Here is a 17,659-nt window from a genome sequence, read left to right on the forward strand (position 1 = left end):
CACTCTCCTTAGGCCTCAGTTTCCCTGTCTGTGATGTGCAAGGGCAATTACTTTGGAAGCCTGAAGGTGGTAGTGTGAGACCAAAGCAAAGTGAGATGCTTTCTCCTGCAGTCTGAGCTGACAGTGATCCTCGGCAGATGATAAGAGATGGCCAAGAAGCTCCTGAGGTTGGACAGGCCCTATTTTTCATCCTCATTTTTCAAACTTACTGTGGTTTTCCCGCTTTATGCTGCTTGTGGTGTTGTTTAACAAAGCAGGATGAGGAAGGATGTATGCAAATATCTAGTTTTCTTTCCTCTAATAGGACTGGTTTTTTTTCTGCTTGGTCCTCATAGTCTCTTAGATTTATTTCCCTTTCTTTCAAAAAAAAATTTGTCCTTAAGGAATTTTAAGTTGCTTACATTACAAATTACACCACATATTAACATCACTTTTTCATATTTTTCAACAGTTAAAATGTTTAAGATCTTACCGTAGCATAGTTATTATGTGTTGAAACTAAATCAAAATCAAACATTCTGACTTTATACAAACAATCTGTTTCAAACACATTAAAGCACCATTGAAATTATGTTTCACGGAAATGTTTGAAACTATTAATTGGTTCTCATGGAAAGTCTCCAGTACATAAACTCAGCTGTTTTTGACACTTGTATACTTTCAGCACAGAAAATCTGCTACTACAGTTCATATTAATGCCAAATTTGGCCCATGAGGCAGCTGATATTAAACCACTGCCACCCAATTTCAAAGGGAACTATAAAAAACTGTAGATTTGAAGGATGCTGCAGGGAGCCTATAACCTCAACTTCTACGCGAGACAGAAAAGTTGATCTGATATGATGGCTCACATTGGACCAAGGGAAAAAAATGAAGAGCAAGAATGGTATTAAAAGGTGCTATAATCACCTACAGTCAAATTAAGACTGGTATTGCCTGAAACACTTGATGCCATCAGCTCTCTGCCCTAACCTGCTCCCTAGCAGTTCTTGTGAATCAAGGCATGAATATGCACCCAGAATTATGTCTGTAGCCATCTCCAATTTCAATTTAAGTTAATATTCTGGTTTAAGTCTCAATTTAAACTGAAGAAGGTCGGGAGAGGACATACATCCCATTCATCCATCCTTGCTGCAAAGTTATTAGCCTCCAAGCAAGGAAATGAAGCAGGTACATGGGGATAGCTCACTTTACATCACTCAAGTGCCAAATATAAGCCATACAAGTATGGAGGTGGACATATACACAGGCAGGATTAAAGAGTAATATCAGTTTGAAATATCTTGTGTTCCTGTGAGAGAAGAATGCCAGCAGAGTGAAGTGGACATCTGTCTAAGCACATATGGGATGGGATCCGTGCCCCAATCCACATGTGTGGAAGTGAGCCACAGCTTACTTGGTGCTTTTAGGGGATTGCTGTATCCTTTGGCCAAAACCCCTTTCTGTATTGCACTGGTGCATGAAGGGTCTTTTAGACAGAGCTTTAAACTAATGACTTGAAACCAGCATAAAAGTTAAGTTTTTGCACCCTGTCATTAGCACGTGCCTCTGCCCCGTGTGCCCTGGCTGTGATAGCTGTGTAGGCACTGCAGAGATGGCTGGGTGCAGGCAGGCATGTGTTTGCTCTGAGCCAGCTGAGCCCTCCCTTATCTCTCCCCGCTGCCTTGGTGAAGCTTCTCTTCACGCTACTGTTCACCCGAATATCAATGAGTGAAAACAAGGCATTGCCAACATTTCGGAGGGGAGAGACGGGGGCAAATCACAGCTCTTTCTCTTTCTCCCTCTCTGTCTGTCTCTCTGTACCACACCTCCCCCAGCCTTTTTTTAATATATTACTAGGTTTAAAGCACAAACTGTACCCTGTGGCAAGTGTCTGATTGCAGATAGTTTTCTCAGCGTCCTCTCTTCAGATTGTATAATCCAAGCCCAGAAAGGCTTCTCTGTTTATCCTGAAGTAACCCCTGCCTGTGGGCAAAGCTCTCCCCATTGCCCTGCCCCAGCTGCTATGTACTCACAGTTCACAGTGACCCGGACTTGCTTGACGTCTGCTGAGGCAACTTCGTTGGCAGCTTTGCACTCGTACTTGCCCGACTGCTCTCGTGTGATCCCCAGGATCTCCAGGTACTCCTCCTCACCTTCAAACTCTCTGCCTGGTAGGACAGAAAAATACAGAGAGTGGTTCTGTTAGGCTTTCAGATTTAGGAAATTGCTATGGAGGAACAATCACAACATGGAGTCTGCAAACAAGCAACAGTCATGAGCTGTTTTAAAGTTATTTCAGAAGCTGCTGAAAACTGCAAATCTGGAAGGCACCATACAGGTGGTACAATCCATAGCATCTCACAGGCTGCCGAGGCTGAGAAGCAAAATGTCCACCACGTAAGATCAGACTAAGTTCACTACTGTGATGGCTGAGTACCACCAGAGGTTAGTCATGCTGTGGGTGATGTGCTGGACTTGGGGCTAGCTGGGTCCTCAGATGTGTTGTCAGCACCCTTTTCTCCTGCAAAATTGGGAAAAATATCTTTCTGTCTCCCAGAGCAACCACCACCCTGAAGTGCCATCGATCAGATCAAGCTACTGTTAAACACAGCCAAACTGAGAGAAACAAACCATAATTTGATCTGCAGAGACCAATAATCATCACGCATCCCTGAGCTACTGTACATATGAAATGACACTTTTAAAGTGTGCTGCCTCACTTACACACTTTGGAAAACAGTGACTTGAGTGTCAGTCGGAGTTATGGATAGGGGCAGGAATCAGGGGAGGTCTGTGGCCCTGCTTTTAACTCACTGTGTGACCTTGAGTGAGTCACTCCTTTGCTCTCCCTCTGTAAACTGCGGAAAATAGCACCCCCTCTCCCATCACCTCCTGGTTTGAGCAGGGCAGTGAGGTTAACCCATGTAAAACACATTAGATTCATTGCATGAAAATTGCCAGGGAAGCATGAAATATTAGGATTGGTATATCTACCCTATTCCTTCAAAAAGGAAAGCAAAATAAGTCACCTCCTGAAAAGAATCTGAAGCACATTTCCTCCTCTCAGAGGGCTGCAAGCACTGCTTTGCAGCATTGGAAATGGCAAGCCCCAGTTGTGTGCCTGTGTATGTTTAGAGAATATTCAGCCCCCAACCCTAAAATGGTAAAAGACAGATTTGAAAAAAAAAAAAAAGAAGTCAGATCGCAAGAGCTCCCATTCAGGTTCCTCAGAGAGTGGTCAGATTTTCCAAAAAACTCTCTGCCCAGAAGGGATTTTCTGCTCAACAGGTGCTGAGCACTTCTGAAACCCTGCCCATTTCACAAAAGTGCAGTTTTTGAGAGAGTTCAAATAGTACCTACTGCTCACCTTGGTTTATGGCACTGCATGAAAGCAGTGGCTAAGTCTGGTCTCTGGAACTGAACTTCCCATGGAGCCACCTGCAACAAATCCCACCCCAGAGGAACAGGCTTGCTGCAGTGTCTTGGCCAGGTCAGCCTGGCCACACACATTGGTGATGCCATCTGAATGCAATTCCCTTCAGCATCAGAGAAGAACTTCAGAAGCTTCAAAATCTTCTCAGAACTCTGTCCCTTATATAATTATTTTGGTCTTTTTTTTAATTTTTCTTTTTCACAGGCAATTTTCAGAATCATTCTAGGAGAAAACCACCCCCTGTCACAGAGACTCAGCATGAAAACAGTAGTGTACTTATTAAACTCATGTAAAGACAAAGGCTCCCCCTCTCTTTCAGCAGGGTTAATCAGCAGTCCCTTCTTCCAGCTCCTACCAGATGTTCAGGTAGCAAAAATCTCATTGCTATGTCTAAAATTTACAACTGCTTTGTTTTTTGCATCCCCCAACAGTCTGCTGCAGGACCTTCCTGCATGGCAGCAGCGTTTTGCACAAGGGAAGGAGGCAAAGTTGGCTCCTGCTGCCAGGACATGGCTCTCAGTCCTCTGCCCTGTGCTGGGGCTGATGCTGTGAAGAGTCATTTTAGAAGGAAGCAGAGTGGGTTTTTCACAGGTGTTTTTTATTGCTGGAAGTCATGAACATGTTAGGGAGTCCTAACCCCAGTAGGACTAGAATTAGGTGAGTCTCAGAAATGTGGAAGGGACTTCAGTCACCATCTAATCTGTTCTGCAGTCCCAAGGCAGGACACATGAGTCATGTCATGCACACAGCCATCCTCTGCCATCCAGTGGCAGAGATTCTGCAGCCACTCCTGGCAATCTGTTCCTGGACTTTGCTGTCCTTACCACTGGAGCAGTTTCCTGAAATTTGACCTGAGTCTCCCTTGCTGCAATTTAAAGCTATTACTTTTGTCTTAGCCACTACAGACAAAAAGAACAAATCATTCCCTTCTTCCCAGCAATAGGCTCTTATCAACTTTTAAATCACTTAGTTCCTCCCTCAGTTGTCATCTTTTTTTTTTTTTCTTTTGGCTGAACATTGCCCAGGTCTTTCAAACTTCCTCTGTAGGTGATGTTTTTTTAGGCTCTTGATCATTCTTGTTCTTTGCTTTTAGACCTCTCTGACAAGTTTACATTTTTCTGGATGTGTGATACCCCAAACTGAACACAGCATTTCAGATGAGGCGTTACCGTGGCTGAACACAAATGAAGTATTGCATTGCAACTACTGCACCATGCTGCTGTCTGTGGAGGCAACACATTGTTTCTGGTTTTGCTACAGCAGGGATAATTTCTGTTGGGAAACTCTCTTAATTCCCAGGTTTTCTTATGGCACATTGCTTGCATTGCTACCTGCTAATAAAGCACTTTAAAACTCCCACCCCCAAACTGAGCTGACAACCAACACTCCTCTCCTTTCACAGCAGCACTCCCAGTTGGCAGGTCAGTGAGTTGACTGGAAAGTTAATCAGACATCAGGGAAAGACTCCCAAAGAAAAGGTTAAAACATAATTTGCCTCTGTTTTGCAACTCTGCCTTGTTTATACACAGGGTTCATTCCAAGTGGGACTTGCTTCTCCTGCAATTTGCCCTTGTCACAAGACTGTCACCATAATGAAGACAGGGTTGAGGGTGACTTAACCAGCTCTAATGGAGTGGCACCCTCATTAAGGGTGCTGTTAAGTCTGTCAGAGAACTGCATCAGTGGAGCTCCAAAGTAACCTACAAGGGTAGATACCTTCCCAAGGGAAGATGTTTTTGAGCTTCTCCCCTGCATACATACATGCACTTGAAGTGTACAGTGTACCATGTCTGACAGGAGAGCTTTCACAGCTACATAGAACCCTTGCCAAGACATGATGATCTGCTGGCTTGCCCAGTGGAGTGCTCTGGAAGTAACTGAAAGGCCGGACTTCTGTTCTAAAGGGCATGTCAAAAACATCAATAACCCATTTCAGCTCCTCATTCCCCTGCTCTAGGACACACATATAAACATAATACTTCAGGGAAAGTTTCTGTGACAGTCTTTTGCTGTATAAGTGGTAGCACTGTTCTTGTCTCTGCACTGGTGACCCTGAGCATCAACATTTTGTTACAAGAACTGAGCTGCTCTCACTTTCAGGACAGACCCTTTTCCTTGCCGCCTTGTCCCCTCTAAGAGCACATTAACCATTTCTAACAAAAAGCATTTATATAAAATTGAGGTGTTGTAGCACAGAGCAGGGAGAGGAAAGATGTATCACAGTGTGTTAGAGAAATGTCAGGTTGTGATATCTTGCAGAGAGCTGTAGAGATGTTTTCACTAATTCACTTTGGCAGCCAGATTAGGTGAGTCATATTAACTCTAACCTCTAAGGCAAACAGGGGGTGGGGGGACCAGGAACAGAGCTTTATACATCGAGTGAAATTACAAATGTTTCTGCACAGGAGCCAGCTTTGGTAGGGAACTGATGGTTGTCACTATGCAGTTTATCAAAGCAGGGAGGGAGAAGGCTTGGACAATGCTCTTTGGTACCGATAACAATGAACATATTCTATTAGGTGAAAGAGGGACTGCCAACTCCTGGCAAGAGAGCCACTCCATTCCCATTAAGAGAAGACATTTGCCTTGAGCAGATTATCAAAGGATGAAATTCTGACCGTACTGCCAAAACTTCCTTGCTGACAAGGGTTGTCTCCTGGCTGTTCTGCCTGGTTCAGTAAAGCCCTTTCTCAGTGAGGGTCCTTTCAGGTTTCCCTAGGTGGATGACTTCTCACTCAGTGCAGCTCTTGGCATCCTAAACCATCCCCTTGCATCACTGCAGGCAACCTGCTTCCCTGCAGGCTTTTTGTCTTTCACATGTTCCTAGTTAGCTTGGTTTGTTGCTCCAGCCCCATTAAACACCATCTTGCCAAGCTGTAGCTCCTTAACTCTGTCCCAGTGAATCAGAAAGAAGAGCTTTCTGCTCTGGAGGCTGGAGATAGAGAGAGCATGAGCCCGGGAGGCTTGACAATCAAACCAAGAGGGAACGACCCTGAGCAGCGTGAGCCAGGCAGCTGCTGCTGCTTGGAGCTGGCTGAGCCTTTTTTGCAGAGGGATCTGCGGCAGCAGCTTTGATGTGTGCAGCAGCAAGGCTTTGAAGGCCTGCTTGCCTCAGCCACATTGCCTATCCCCTGGCTTCCTAATTGGACCCAGTAAATAATGAAGCTGAACAGCAAATCTGCTTGGCTATGCTAGCCTGCTGGCAAGCAGCCTTCCTTTTCCCCTTACCCTCTGGAAATAGCCTTGTACAACCCCATTGGCTCTGCATATTGTCCTGTTGCTGTGCACACCTGCCTGTGCTCTCATATAGATGTGATATATATCTATATGCTATATTCTGTATATATTTTATATAATATGCTATATTCAGTATATATTTTATATACTGTGTATTTTATTTGTTTTCACATCTATAAATCCACCTGTGTGTGCAGAAACACAGACTGACGTGTCCCCCAGGCATTTATGGGCCCTTCTCACCTCTACCCAAATGGCCCCTTGCACTGCCACACACCATCACTCTTTCCTCAAAGGCCAAATGCTTCCTTTCTACAAATGACCTATACCCAGTCAAAATCCCACTTGTACTGTGTGCAGACAGCTCTTTCAGGTAGTCAGGGCCTGAAAGCAAAGCATTCAGTCACATTGTCTACCAGAGAGGCCTTTCCCTTCATGCCCTAGTTTCTTACGTCTCCAAAGGGGAAGCTGATCTCCAGAGGTGGCAGACGCATTTTGTTTCATCTCCTCTCCTGTCCGTGCATCCAGCACCGGCCTTCTTCTTGTGCAGAGATTACTTTAGTTGTCTTATTTATTTTTTTTTAAACACTGCTGTAGTCTTAAATTAAACTGAAATTTAGATCTGCTGAAAGTATCTGTTTGCATTTGGCATGTGGAGAAAGAGATCAGCCACCCTGCTACTATGTTTGTTTTCCCTCCAAGCATCTTTGTAGTTGTGAAAAGAGGGGAGCAGAATGGGTTATGCATCTTTGTTGGGCTTAAAACAAGATGCAAGGAGATAAAAAAGATTGGAAATCAATGGATGCCATTTGAAGTTTTTTGTGTGTAGCAACTTCTATTGCTGAACTGCAGGTTTTGTTGTCTCTGCACTCCCCATTTAGTGTTTGAGGTTTTGCTCACCTAACTTTCCTCCTTCCCTCTGCACCTTCTATTCCCTAGGAACAGGCTTCTGAAAGACAAAAATAGCTAAGGGAGCCTTTGACATGATTTTTATTGTTTTACCTCCAGCTGAGGGTTTTCTTTTTTTTAAATGCAAAACTTTGAAGTTTTCATTTATCAGTCCCTGTCTCCTCAGCCATCACAGATTCCAATGAGCTTGTCATTTTTTCCCATCCTTTAGTTGAAGAAGCTTGTTTTTAGCAAAGAGATCAGTAGAGAGAAGCAGATGGTGGATAAGCAAAGGGACAACTAGTGCTAGCATGCTACAGTAAGGAAGGCAGGCAGAAAACCTAGAGTAGCATGGGAAGTGGTGAAAATGGGGAAGCTTGAGAGCAGACAAAAATATATGGAGAAAAAACAGAGGGAGAATGAAGAGAGGGAGAGTGGCTGGGAGAGAGAAATGCAAAAAAAAAGGGAGATTCTTCAGTGACTGGGAAAAAGAGAAAATGGTATTCAGCTACTGACAAAGAGAAACACATTGAGACACAGCGAGTGAGAGAGACAGGAGGTGAGACAGCGGCAGACAGAGAGATGTACAGCTGGGAGAGGAGCACAGCCATCCCTTGTGTAAAGGGAGCCATGAAATAACAACTGCCAGAGGGACAGGAACAGAGGGGTCACATGTAGTAAGGCAGTAATTACTCTGTTTAAGCAGCAAGGCACAGCAGGGTATTTATTGTTTAAGCTGGCCTCATGCCTCCCATGCCCTCAGGTCTGTAGCTATTACACATAAACCAAAAAACTAGAGCAGTGCCAGGGAGGGCTCTGGCCTGGCTCTGGCTTCATGAATGAGAATGAGTCAGACCGGGAGGAAACACTCTGGCATGGTTTCCCCTGGCGTTCACCAGGACTTTGCTCATCAGCAATCACATTTGCACCTTATTTGCACCAAAACTGCCTGCCCTGCCTCTCGAGCCAAGGACAGTGCCCAAGGAGCTCCCTGGCTGAGGGAACGTGAGCACCCGCTGTCATGACCAGGGTTAAGAGAGCCCATGATTTTCATGGGCTCCTTCTTCTCAAACTCCATGCATCCAGCATGCAAACAAAACCCTCCAGGCTCAGAGCAGCTTTCTCAGACTGAACAATGTCTCTGTGCTCTCTCTCTTGGGACAGCACTGACCAAACCACTTGGGACTTCACCCATCGCTGACGGCTCTACCCAGGAGCTGGAAGCCAAAATCTGACAGCTCAGATGCAGTTTGCATTCCGGCTGTGGGTGTGTGTCAGCGGGGGTCATCTGCCTGAGGCAGCCTCAGCAGATCAGCTGTATCTCTGAATTTCCACCCCCTCTTTTCTATAAATGACCACTAAGGGTCATCACACTCTCTCACACGCAGCTCTGAGTCTGGGCATGGAGCAGGTGTGCAATATACTACTTCATCTCAGCAGCTGATTCGATTTTCCATTCGAAATCCACATATGAACACCAGAAAGAAAGTGAACCATCTCCCCAGAAAAAATCCAGACCCATTTCAGGTCAAAGTCCTCTGTTTGACCAGTGGTTTTCTCCTTCTCTGTGCTGAACCAGAAAAAGGAATAATGTTCCACCTCAATTTGAGATACAATTTAAATCACATGATTTCATGTTAAAGAAGATCACTTTTTTTCCCCTCAAAATTACTTACTGAATTTAGCCCAAATTTGTTAACACTTTTTTAATGAACACAAACAACATTTTTTGGATAGATTAATTACTCTTGAACAGAACTTGGCTGTGAAGCCAATATATAAAGTAAATTATGAACCATGAGGTAAATTAAGTCATGTAATGTCACAACTACAATATTATACTCCCTAAGTGTTGCATACTGCAATGCAAATTATCATGACTATGCTACCAAACACCAAGCCTTAATTTTACTGCCAAGAAAATGACATATAAACATGACCAAACCAATAGCTGCACCATTTCTGCATCACAAAATTTTTGCCTGCTGCCTTTTGAAGGGTATTTTAAAACAATATGAGGTAGGAGTCATCATCAGCTAGATGAATCAATGAGATGCCACCACATCTTTGAGAGCCTTAGGAAGGCAGGGGCTAGTAACTCATCAGGGCTGTGAGGACAGTGCTGGAGCAGCTAACAAAATGGAGGCTGAAAACAGGTCAGACAAAGAATTACAGCTGAGGCTCAGGAGTTCTTCGATGTGCACCTGTGGATGGCAGCACACCAATCTGGCTCCCAGCAGTGTGGTCAGCACTGCAGGGTCCTGTGCCCTCTTCCTCCACCACCTACAAGAAGAGGATGGGCCAACACTTGGCCCTGGTAAGAGGAACATCAGGGTGTGTTTTCAGGGGCATGCGTGTGTAATCAATAGGTCTTTGTTTCCCACTGTGCTAAGCACAGGATGGCAATGCAAGCCAAGAGCTGATGCAGGGTACTGAGTTTTCTTGCATGTCATGGACACATATGAAAGGCATAAAATAAAACAGCAAGCAGTCAACTTATTACAGTCTCTAGTGACTCTGTCAGATAGCTTCCTTTCATTTGGCCTCATGTACTCCTTTTCCTACAAAATTTCTTATTTTGGACAATGCGCTTGCACTATCATTGTTGTACAGTTTGAAGATAAGTTCCTCCTCACAAACACAAGACCAAAGAGAAGACTGAGAGCAACAAGTCCCTTCTGGGGCAAGAAGCCTGACTGAGCTGTGTAATTTCTGTCCTGCCAGTGAAGAGCAATGATGGACTACAATGCAGTCCCTAGTTTAATTCCACAAATCACTATGTCAGCCCCAGACTTTAGGGAAACCTCGTGTGACGGCACTCACTGGTACCAGCTGTGCCAGTCGCTCAATCTAGGAACTATAGGGGTTGGTCTGTGTTTGGTGGCATCTTTAAAAATCCTTGTTGTGTTCTCTACAAAGTCTCTTGTGTATTATGTAGCACAAGATATGCTCAATACACTATTGTGCATTAATCAAGTGGTTTGCTTTTGTAGCATCCACCAGAATGTTTCTCTGTTTTTAAATATAAGGTGTTTGTTCCCTTTTGTCCTATGCCCACTTCTTGGGATGAGAGAGTAATGATGAACCTAGAACTTCAATCTAACTTCAAAATATTTTAAAAATTTGACGAACCCCTCCTCCTCAATGATTCAACTCAGCCCACAGAATTATTTTCTTATATGTTTGAAACTTGGAAGAAGTCTTGAGAAATTACAAATTGGCAAAAATTTACTTAAAATGGGAAAGAGCATTAACGCAGAGGCTTAGGCATTGCTGTGGCTCTTTCTTTGTAAGCTGAAGCCAAACGCTTCATGACCAGATAACATGGCCCCTGAATCTCCTGTCCTTTTGCAAGATGGCAATTCCTGTAGTTTATCCCTGTTTTCATCGAGGCTACTCTGAACACCAACTTCACAAACAAAACCTAAAGACTGGGATTTCTGTATCAGCCTGGATCGAGCCACTCTGCTTTTAAACCGCTGTAGTTTTCAACTGAGGAAATGAGGTCAAAAAGTTAAGCCACCCCTTAGCAAGATTTACCCTTTCAAAAACACGCCAGAGTGTTGTGATGCCTGGCGCCAATATTTGTATAGGTGGATTAGCTTCTTGAAAAATCGTTTTGTTTGCTTTTCTCTTGACCCCTCTCCTTGCTGCAATGTTTCTCAATCAGATCCAACATAGTAATTTTGTGACACCATCCCCCATATCTGGTCCTGGTGGAAGAGGAAAAGGGAATACTTTGTGGGGAGCACAACAAGGGATCGGGAGATGAGACTAACTAGCTGAATTCAGGATTCCGCAGGCATCAAATACTGCCAGTTATCAAGGTGCGAATCACAGAGGTTTGAGGCAGGGTGGGGTTTGCCAGGAAGAGATTGTTTGGGCTCACACGCTGCAGAGACTTTTGATCAATTGGGCTGGCTCCTGTGATATTATCATCTGAGGTGCCTGCCGATGATTCATAGTGATAGCAGTTGAGATAAATGATTGCTTTGGTCCAGGATATTTAATTCTTATGCATTTAGCCACTCCCTTGCTTTCCAAAGAATAAAAAGCCTCTCTCAAACTTGCAAGGCAGTAGCTGTGAAGGAGAAGGAAGGCATTTACTCCATGCCTAATGCTGCATCTTGCGTAGTCCTACAGGGGAGTCAAGCAGAGAGGAAATACACTGATTTTGAGGTCTTGTAGCTCCCTGATGCAGCTACTCCCATTGCTAGTGCGGCTGTTGGCCATCAGCACACTTGAAAATCCTGGCTGTGAAGCAGGGTTTCTCTCTCAGATATATGGGAAAAAAAAGAAAGGAGTCATCAGAATGGAACAAAGCAGAAAACTGTAAGTAGAAGAAACAGTGAAGACAACTCCTTTCTGATTTCTTACAGCTTACCGCGTAAGTTTAGGAAGGGGTAAGGAAGGGTCTGTGTTTGAAGACAAACCTAAAAGATATTTAATTACCTTCATACCAACTTCCTAATACTTATTCTGATGATTACATAAAATTTCCAACAACTTGTATCTGTGCTGGCATGAGCAGACCATGGCCAATCATGTCAATCAAAATGTGTCTCACTGGGCTTCACCTCTCTGAATCCCCCTATTACCATCATGGACAGGAATCCATTTATTTATCTTCTCTTGACTCCCCAAACACATTTGATTTCTGTGGGAAGAGAAACGTCTTGCTCCAACAGAAGCCCAGTCAGTCAAAAAACACAAGAAAGCATGAAAAACCATCCGTGTTATGTTGAGGACTCTTTGGCTCCTTTCTGCCAAGCTCCTGGAGAGGCAGGGGTCTCATTAGAGTGCTTTGCAACTGCACACCTGTGAGAATTTCACTGGAACTGAAACAGCAGTTGCTCTAATTAAACAGCACAGAGCAGGCCACCTTAATCACTGCCATGATTTCATCTTTCTTGAGGAGAGGAAGAGGCATCAAAACTGATAAGAGAGAGGGAAGAAGGTGAAATGTACTGAATCCCTGGTTCCTCAATTTAAAGCACTAAGGGATGTCTCTCATCTCTGTAAAGATTAATGTGAGCTACTGATGGCATGTTTTATTAAATGGTTATAAAATAATTGATATTTGAAAGCAGAGTTTCCAAAAGCCACTAAATGCTTTAACAGGACAAGACCATTTGGTTTTCAATGGCATTTGTGCCTGTAAGTCACTCAGGTGCATTGGAAAACTTCACCTCTACCCTTTTATTCAAATCAGTGCCTCATTTACTCCATCAGTGTGACCTTGCCAGTCTGTGTGGCAGAAACCAGGGGCAGGGGTGAAAACCATAAGCCCTCTAAGGAGAGGGTCCATGTTTCCTCAACCTTGGGTGGAAGTAGGAGATGCCAGCAGCACACAGCCTGCGTGAGAAATCCATCAGCTGAGGAGCAAGCACCCAGACACCAAGGACACCTAGGAAATAACAGCATGATAATACCTGTCCTGACTCTCCCAAAGCCTCTAACGGGGAGGCACATCTGTCCCTGAGACAAAGCACACAGGCAGGCCAGGTAGAAATGCTGCTGGCAAACTAGAGGGCCAGTGGGCCAAAGCTTAATAGGAAAACAGCAGTGATTTGTCTCCACCACTATTTATGTTTCAAGCACATGACAGGTTGTCAGTGGAAGTGAGTGCTGCTAAATTTACTGCTTCTCAAATCCCTGCCACAGTTGCATACTTGACAAGTCACTTCATTTGAAGGGCTAGGTGTTGCGCTGGACTTTCCTCCCCTGTGCTTTCCTTCAGTGAAAACCACCAACAGCTTTCTTTACACCACAGACTGATCCCCCTGGGGGATATGATATCAGGGTGTGAGTTTAGAGAAGAGGGACGTTCCCGGCATATTCATTTTTAACCCTGATACATGCTGGTCTTGTTCTGGGCCACTTGACTGCAGATGTGTGTCTGACAGGACACACACATGACTGAACTGAACAAGTAACAGCTTGGTTACAGCATGGGGCATTCGGAGACAGAGAACAGGAGAGGCTGGTGAGCATGAGTGAGTACCAGCTGGTGTGTGGGCAAGAGCTGCTGAGCATCGTAAGGAAAACAGTGCCAAAGACTGTGGGGGTGCAAGAGGAAATGCAGGTGGGTGAGAGGGTGCCTGGGGATTAGATTGCACATATGTGTGCATGTCTACAGGTGGTGGAAAAACCACGTGGAATAATGGGTGTGGGATTGGAAGTAGGACAGAGCATTTAGGTGAGGATGTGAAGGGAGGAAGGCTGGCAGGCAGGGGAGAGGGTGAGAGGATGAGCCAGGGAGTGTCTGTGGACCTGCATGTGGAGGACTGAAGTATGGAGTATCATTTGCCTCCCAAGTGTTTCATGGTGCCTCCATCCATGCAGCCTCATGCATATCTGCGACATAACACATTTGGCAGATGGGAAAAGACCCCTCATTAATGGCTGAAAATCTGTAACACCTGGTTTCAAACTCTCCTGGAAAGCAGAAGGAGAGTAAGGTTGCCATTTGAGGATGGGGGCCATAAAAAGCCCAAACCTTCCCTTTTTTCTGCCTAAGTTGTCCTCACAGCACTACAGAATCCTTGCTGGAGGGCTCTGGTCTTAGTTGCATGGAGGCTGCTCCCTGCTTGAGCTGTGCTGATGATGAGCTGTGCTGATGGACAGCACCACATCTTCTCAAATGTTCTGACTCCTTTTGGCTGCAGATATCAAGGCAAAGGTGTCAGGAATACAGTGTTATGAAAGACAGACAAATGTGACAGGGCACATCCTCCTACCTCAACCACTCCCTTCATTTCTTCTACATGCAGTGGAGCTCCCTGCTTTCTCCTGCACATATCTTGCTATCATGCACAGGATCCTTTCATTTGGTTCCCTCATGTGCACTCAGTAAATTACATATGTGCATGGACACACATACTGCAGAGAGTGTCATGCATAAGCAGGACACATCCTCCTTTTTCCTGTCACAGGGACCATTGCAATTCTCCATCAGCCCTTTAGGAATTTTCTCCACTTCCTTTTCCAGTGGTGTAGGCCAGAGGTCCTTGCTCTGCAATTGTGCCTCACAGTTTATATGATTAAATGTAGCATCTGCAGCTATATTAGCTGGGCTATTAGTGACAAGTGCTATCAATCCTCATACTTCAGTGAATAAACTGATCACCAGCTGGGGACAGAAATCTCCCCTTGTCTCTCATCACCCTAACATACAAACTGCTTTATGTGGGTTTCAGAGGGAGGGAAACAAAGAGAGGTGGAGTATGAGGATGACAAATAGTTTGGACTATCTTCTATTTTTCTTTGGTTCTCTGCTTTCCAAAGAACACAACAGACATTTTTTTATGGGTGGCTCCTCCAAGGCCGCTCTAAATTTTACTGTGGGTGGGGGAAAAACACAACAATTGTGCCCTCCCACCTGGTCTCCAAGGACTAAGAATTCATCCACAGTAATCATCTATTGGGCCTCTTGGATTGAGGCCCTATGGCACTTTTACTGGATAATAGCATTTCTTAATAACCAGCATTTCAATCAAATTCCTTTCTATCACCTTTGCAGCACCAGTACTCTGTCTGAGTACTCTGTATAGGCTAGGATTCAGTAGGGAAAAAATCCTGCAACTTTGACCATAAGCTATTGAAATAATATTAAAAACCAGGTTTTCAAACACCCTCTCTTTAAACACCTATTTCTCAACGGCTCTCAAAAATGCTGTCCTTGTATTTCTAAGTCCAGCATTCCAAAAGGGATGCTGGGTTTGATTATAACAACTTCCTGGCTTGTAGGTTATGTCAGTATCCTGGTGGGATTTTATGCCACTAATCTCAGCCGTCTGCAGTCTGCAGTTGCAGAACAGTTAAGGAAGGGAGGAATGTTAACTATATTAAAATGGCAAATGCAGACTGTATTTTCTCACTACTTCAGGAGTAGAAGGTCTTGCTTGACATAATTTTCAGGCAGTATGAGCTTGCATGTACAGGGGGAGAGGGAAGAAGAGAGAAGAAAGGAGAATCGAGAACAGGGGAAGAACTGTCAAGACAACAAATAATTTAAAAAGTAGCATAGAGAAGATAGCTTGTAAGACCCAAGTCTTCAGGAGAAGGACCAAAAAGGAAATAAATAAAGAGACACGGAGCATGAGATAGGAATGAAAGTTTGATTAAAAAGAAGTGAAGGGATGCAGAGGGTTAGGGCAAACAAGCAGAGCCCTGAGCAAGGTGAATTGCCATGGGAAAGCAATGGGGAATGCAGTTAGTGTTGGCTGGGAATACAACATACAAGGGGTAACAGAGGCCAGAATCTTCCAGATGTATTACTGTTATATTGATCTGTGGTAAACAATTTCACTGCTCACAGGCAATTCATGGCTGTTGGCAGTACCACTGAGGGCCTTGGACACTTAAGTGCTGTGTATACATGCAGAGGCATACAAAGAGAAAAAATGTAAATTCCCATGACCTTTGGTAGTGAGGGCTTGGGATGGAGTGGGAATGTTTGGTGCCGGCTCCCCCTCCTTACCTTCTGCCTGCCTCATCTCATTAAAAGCAGATAAAATACACCACATGAACAGCCATCCTATTTCTAGACAAACAAGTGCTCTTATTGCTACCTTCTCAAATACAGAGAGCTCCTCTGAAAAGTCTGCAATTCATGGAGCAAAAATTCAAAGAAGAAATCATAGTTGTCCGCCCTCATTCCAGCACAGCAGGAGACCTAGAAGAAAATATGCAGCACTTTCCATGTAGCCTTGGAAGAGCCCCTATGAGTTTCTTTTGCTCTTCATCCCCAGGGCTCTTGCTGTGAACACACCGTGGTTTGCCTGAAGGTGAGTGTGGTTGCCAAGAGGCTCAGGGGGGAAGGAAACAGAGAACCTCTCCGGTCACTTGTCACCGGGGTGATTTGAGGTTTTGGTGCCCTCACTTACAAATCTGTTCTGATGGGCAAAGGACACATGTCCCAGCTCTACCAGCAGAACTGATGTCACACAGCGGAGCTGGGCCTCTGGATGCAGCAGGCATGGGAGGGAGCCCATGGGTTGGAATTCAAGCAGGAAGCTGCTGCAAGAGGAGATGAGGATGAAACTGAACCTGCTGGAGACCACAGGTCTGTTTCCTTACCCAACAGGAGAAATGGCTTTGCTGCTTTTGATCTCCTGAACAAGCAGCTTGCCCAAAAAGGCTCTAATCTGCTATATACAATGAGAAGGCTGAGGTCTGCTATGAGGGGAAAGAGTTCTGCACTCAGATCTGATGAATTCTGGCTTTTTCTACACCCCTTACCTCTTCTAGCAGGAGGCACTTGTAGGGAGTCATGGGAGAGAGATGGAGAAATTAAAAACTGAGATTCAGGTATTTCTTTACTGAATCCCAAAGCCTTCCTGAGCTCTTTCCAAACAGAAGTTGGCTGAAGGTGACATATAGCCCTCTGAATTTGAACCTCCTTGGGACACTTGTGCACACTGGTCCTGTCAGCATGCTATGTTAACTCATATATCACTTGTTTAATGATTTAGGGATTTGACCACTTTAGCTTGGGAGCAGATTGAAGGCAGGAAGGTTTGAGTCCCTGTGTTTCTGTACACTCAGTCATCCTCAAAAGTGGTTGATATCTGCACAAGCCTAAAGGCAATCTTGGCTCTTTCAATTAAAGAAAAAAAGAAAAGGAGAAAAAGAAAGAAGAGACATTTAGGAGTCCTCAGAGAGACTGAGATGGTTTGATGCTGGCAGAGAATATCTAGCACTACTTAGAATCACAAGGAGGAAAATGGTCTTGCTCCCCTTTCCAGGCAGGGGAACCTCTCCCCACTTGCTCTTGCCCACCCCCATCCCTGTGCAGGAAGCAATGCCTTAAGAGATGAGGCAGGAATACAGGCTGTCAAGATCCTCACCTATATTCTTTGCTCTGTTTTCTACATGGTAGCTATGGAGGTATAAGCAGCTTTTACAGGTCCGAGACCAGAGTCTGGACCTGTGATAGATTAAATCTCAGCTTAGTCTTTCTAGGGAATGAGGCTGCAGAAATTCTTACTGAGTTTTCTCAGGAGAAATTCAGTCTAAGTTAGATTCAGACTAATAGCTTAACACTTGTTCCTTTCTAATAGCAGAAAATGCCCAAGGCATTTTTCTTGTGCTTGTGCAAAGACACTGATCACAAAC

General features: G+C 44.5%; 1 protein-coding gene across 3 annotated transcripts in view; it reads right to left on the minus strand.

Annotated features, from left to right (window-relative positions):
• The window catches only part of LSAMP (limbic system associated membrane protein), a 988,586-nt gene that overhangs the window by 32,597 nt on the left and 938,330 nt on the right, over positions 1-17,659 (minus strand). For all 3 annotated transcript variants that reach the window (XM_066572102.1, XM_066572100.1, XM_066572103.1), the window contains one exon: positions 2,016-2,150. In XM_066572102.1, coding sequence (XP_066428199.1) covers positions 2,016-2,150 — 135 coding nt within the window. The remainder of the gene's footprint in view (positions 1-2,015; positions 2,151-17,659) is intronic.

This window comes from Molothrus aeneus, chromosome 2, assembly GCF_037042795.1.
Source record: "Molothrus aeneus isolate 106 chromosome 2, BPBGC_Maene_1.0, whole genome shotgun sequence".
NCBI classification, from domain to species: domain Eukaryota; kingdom Metazoa; phylum Chordata; class Aves; order Passeriformes; family Icteridae; genus Molothrus; species Molothrus aeneus.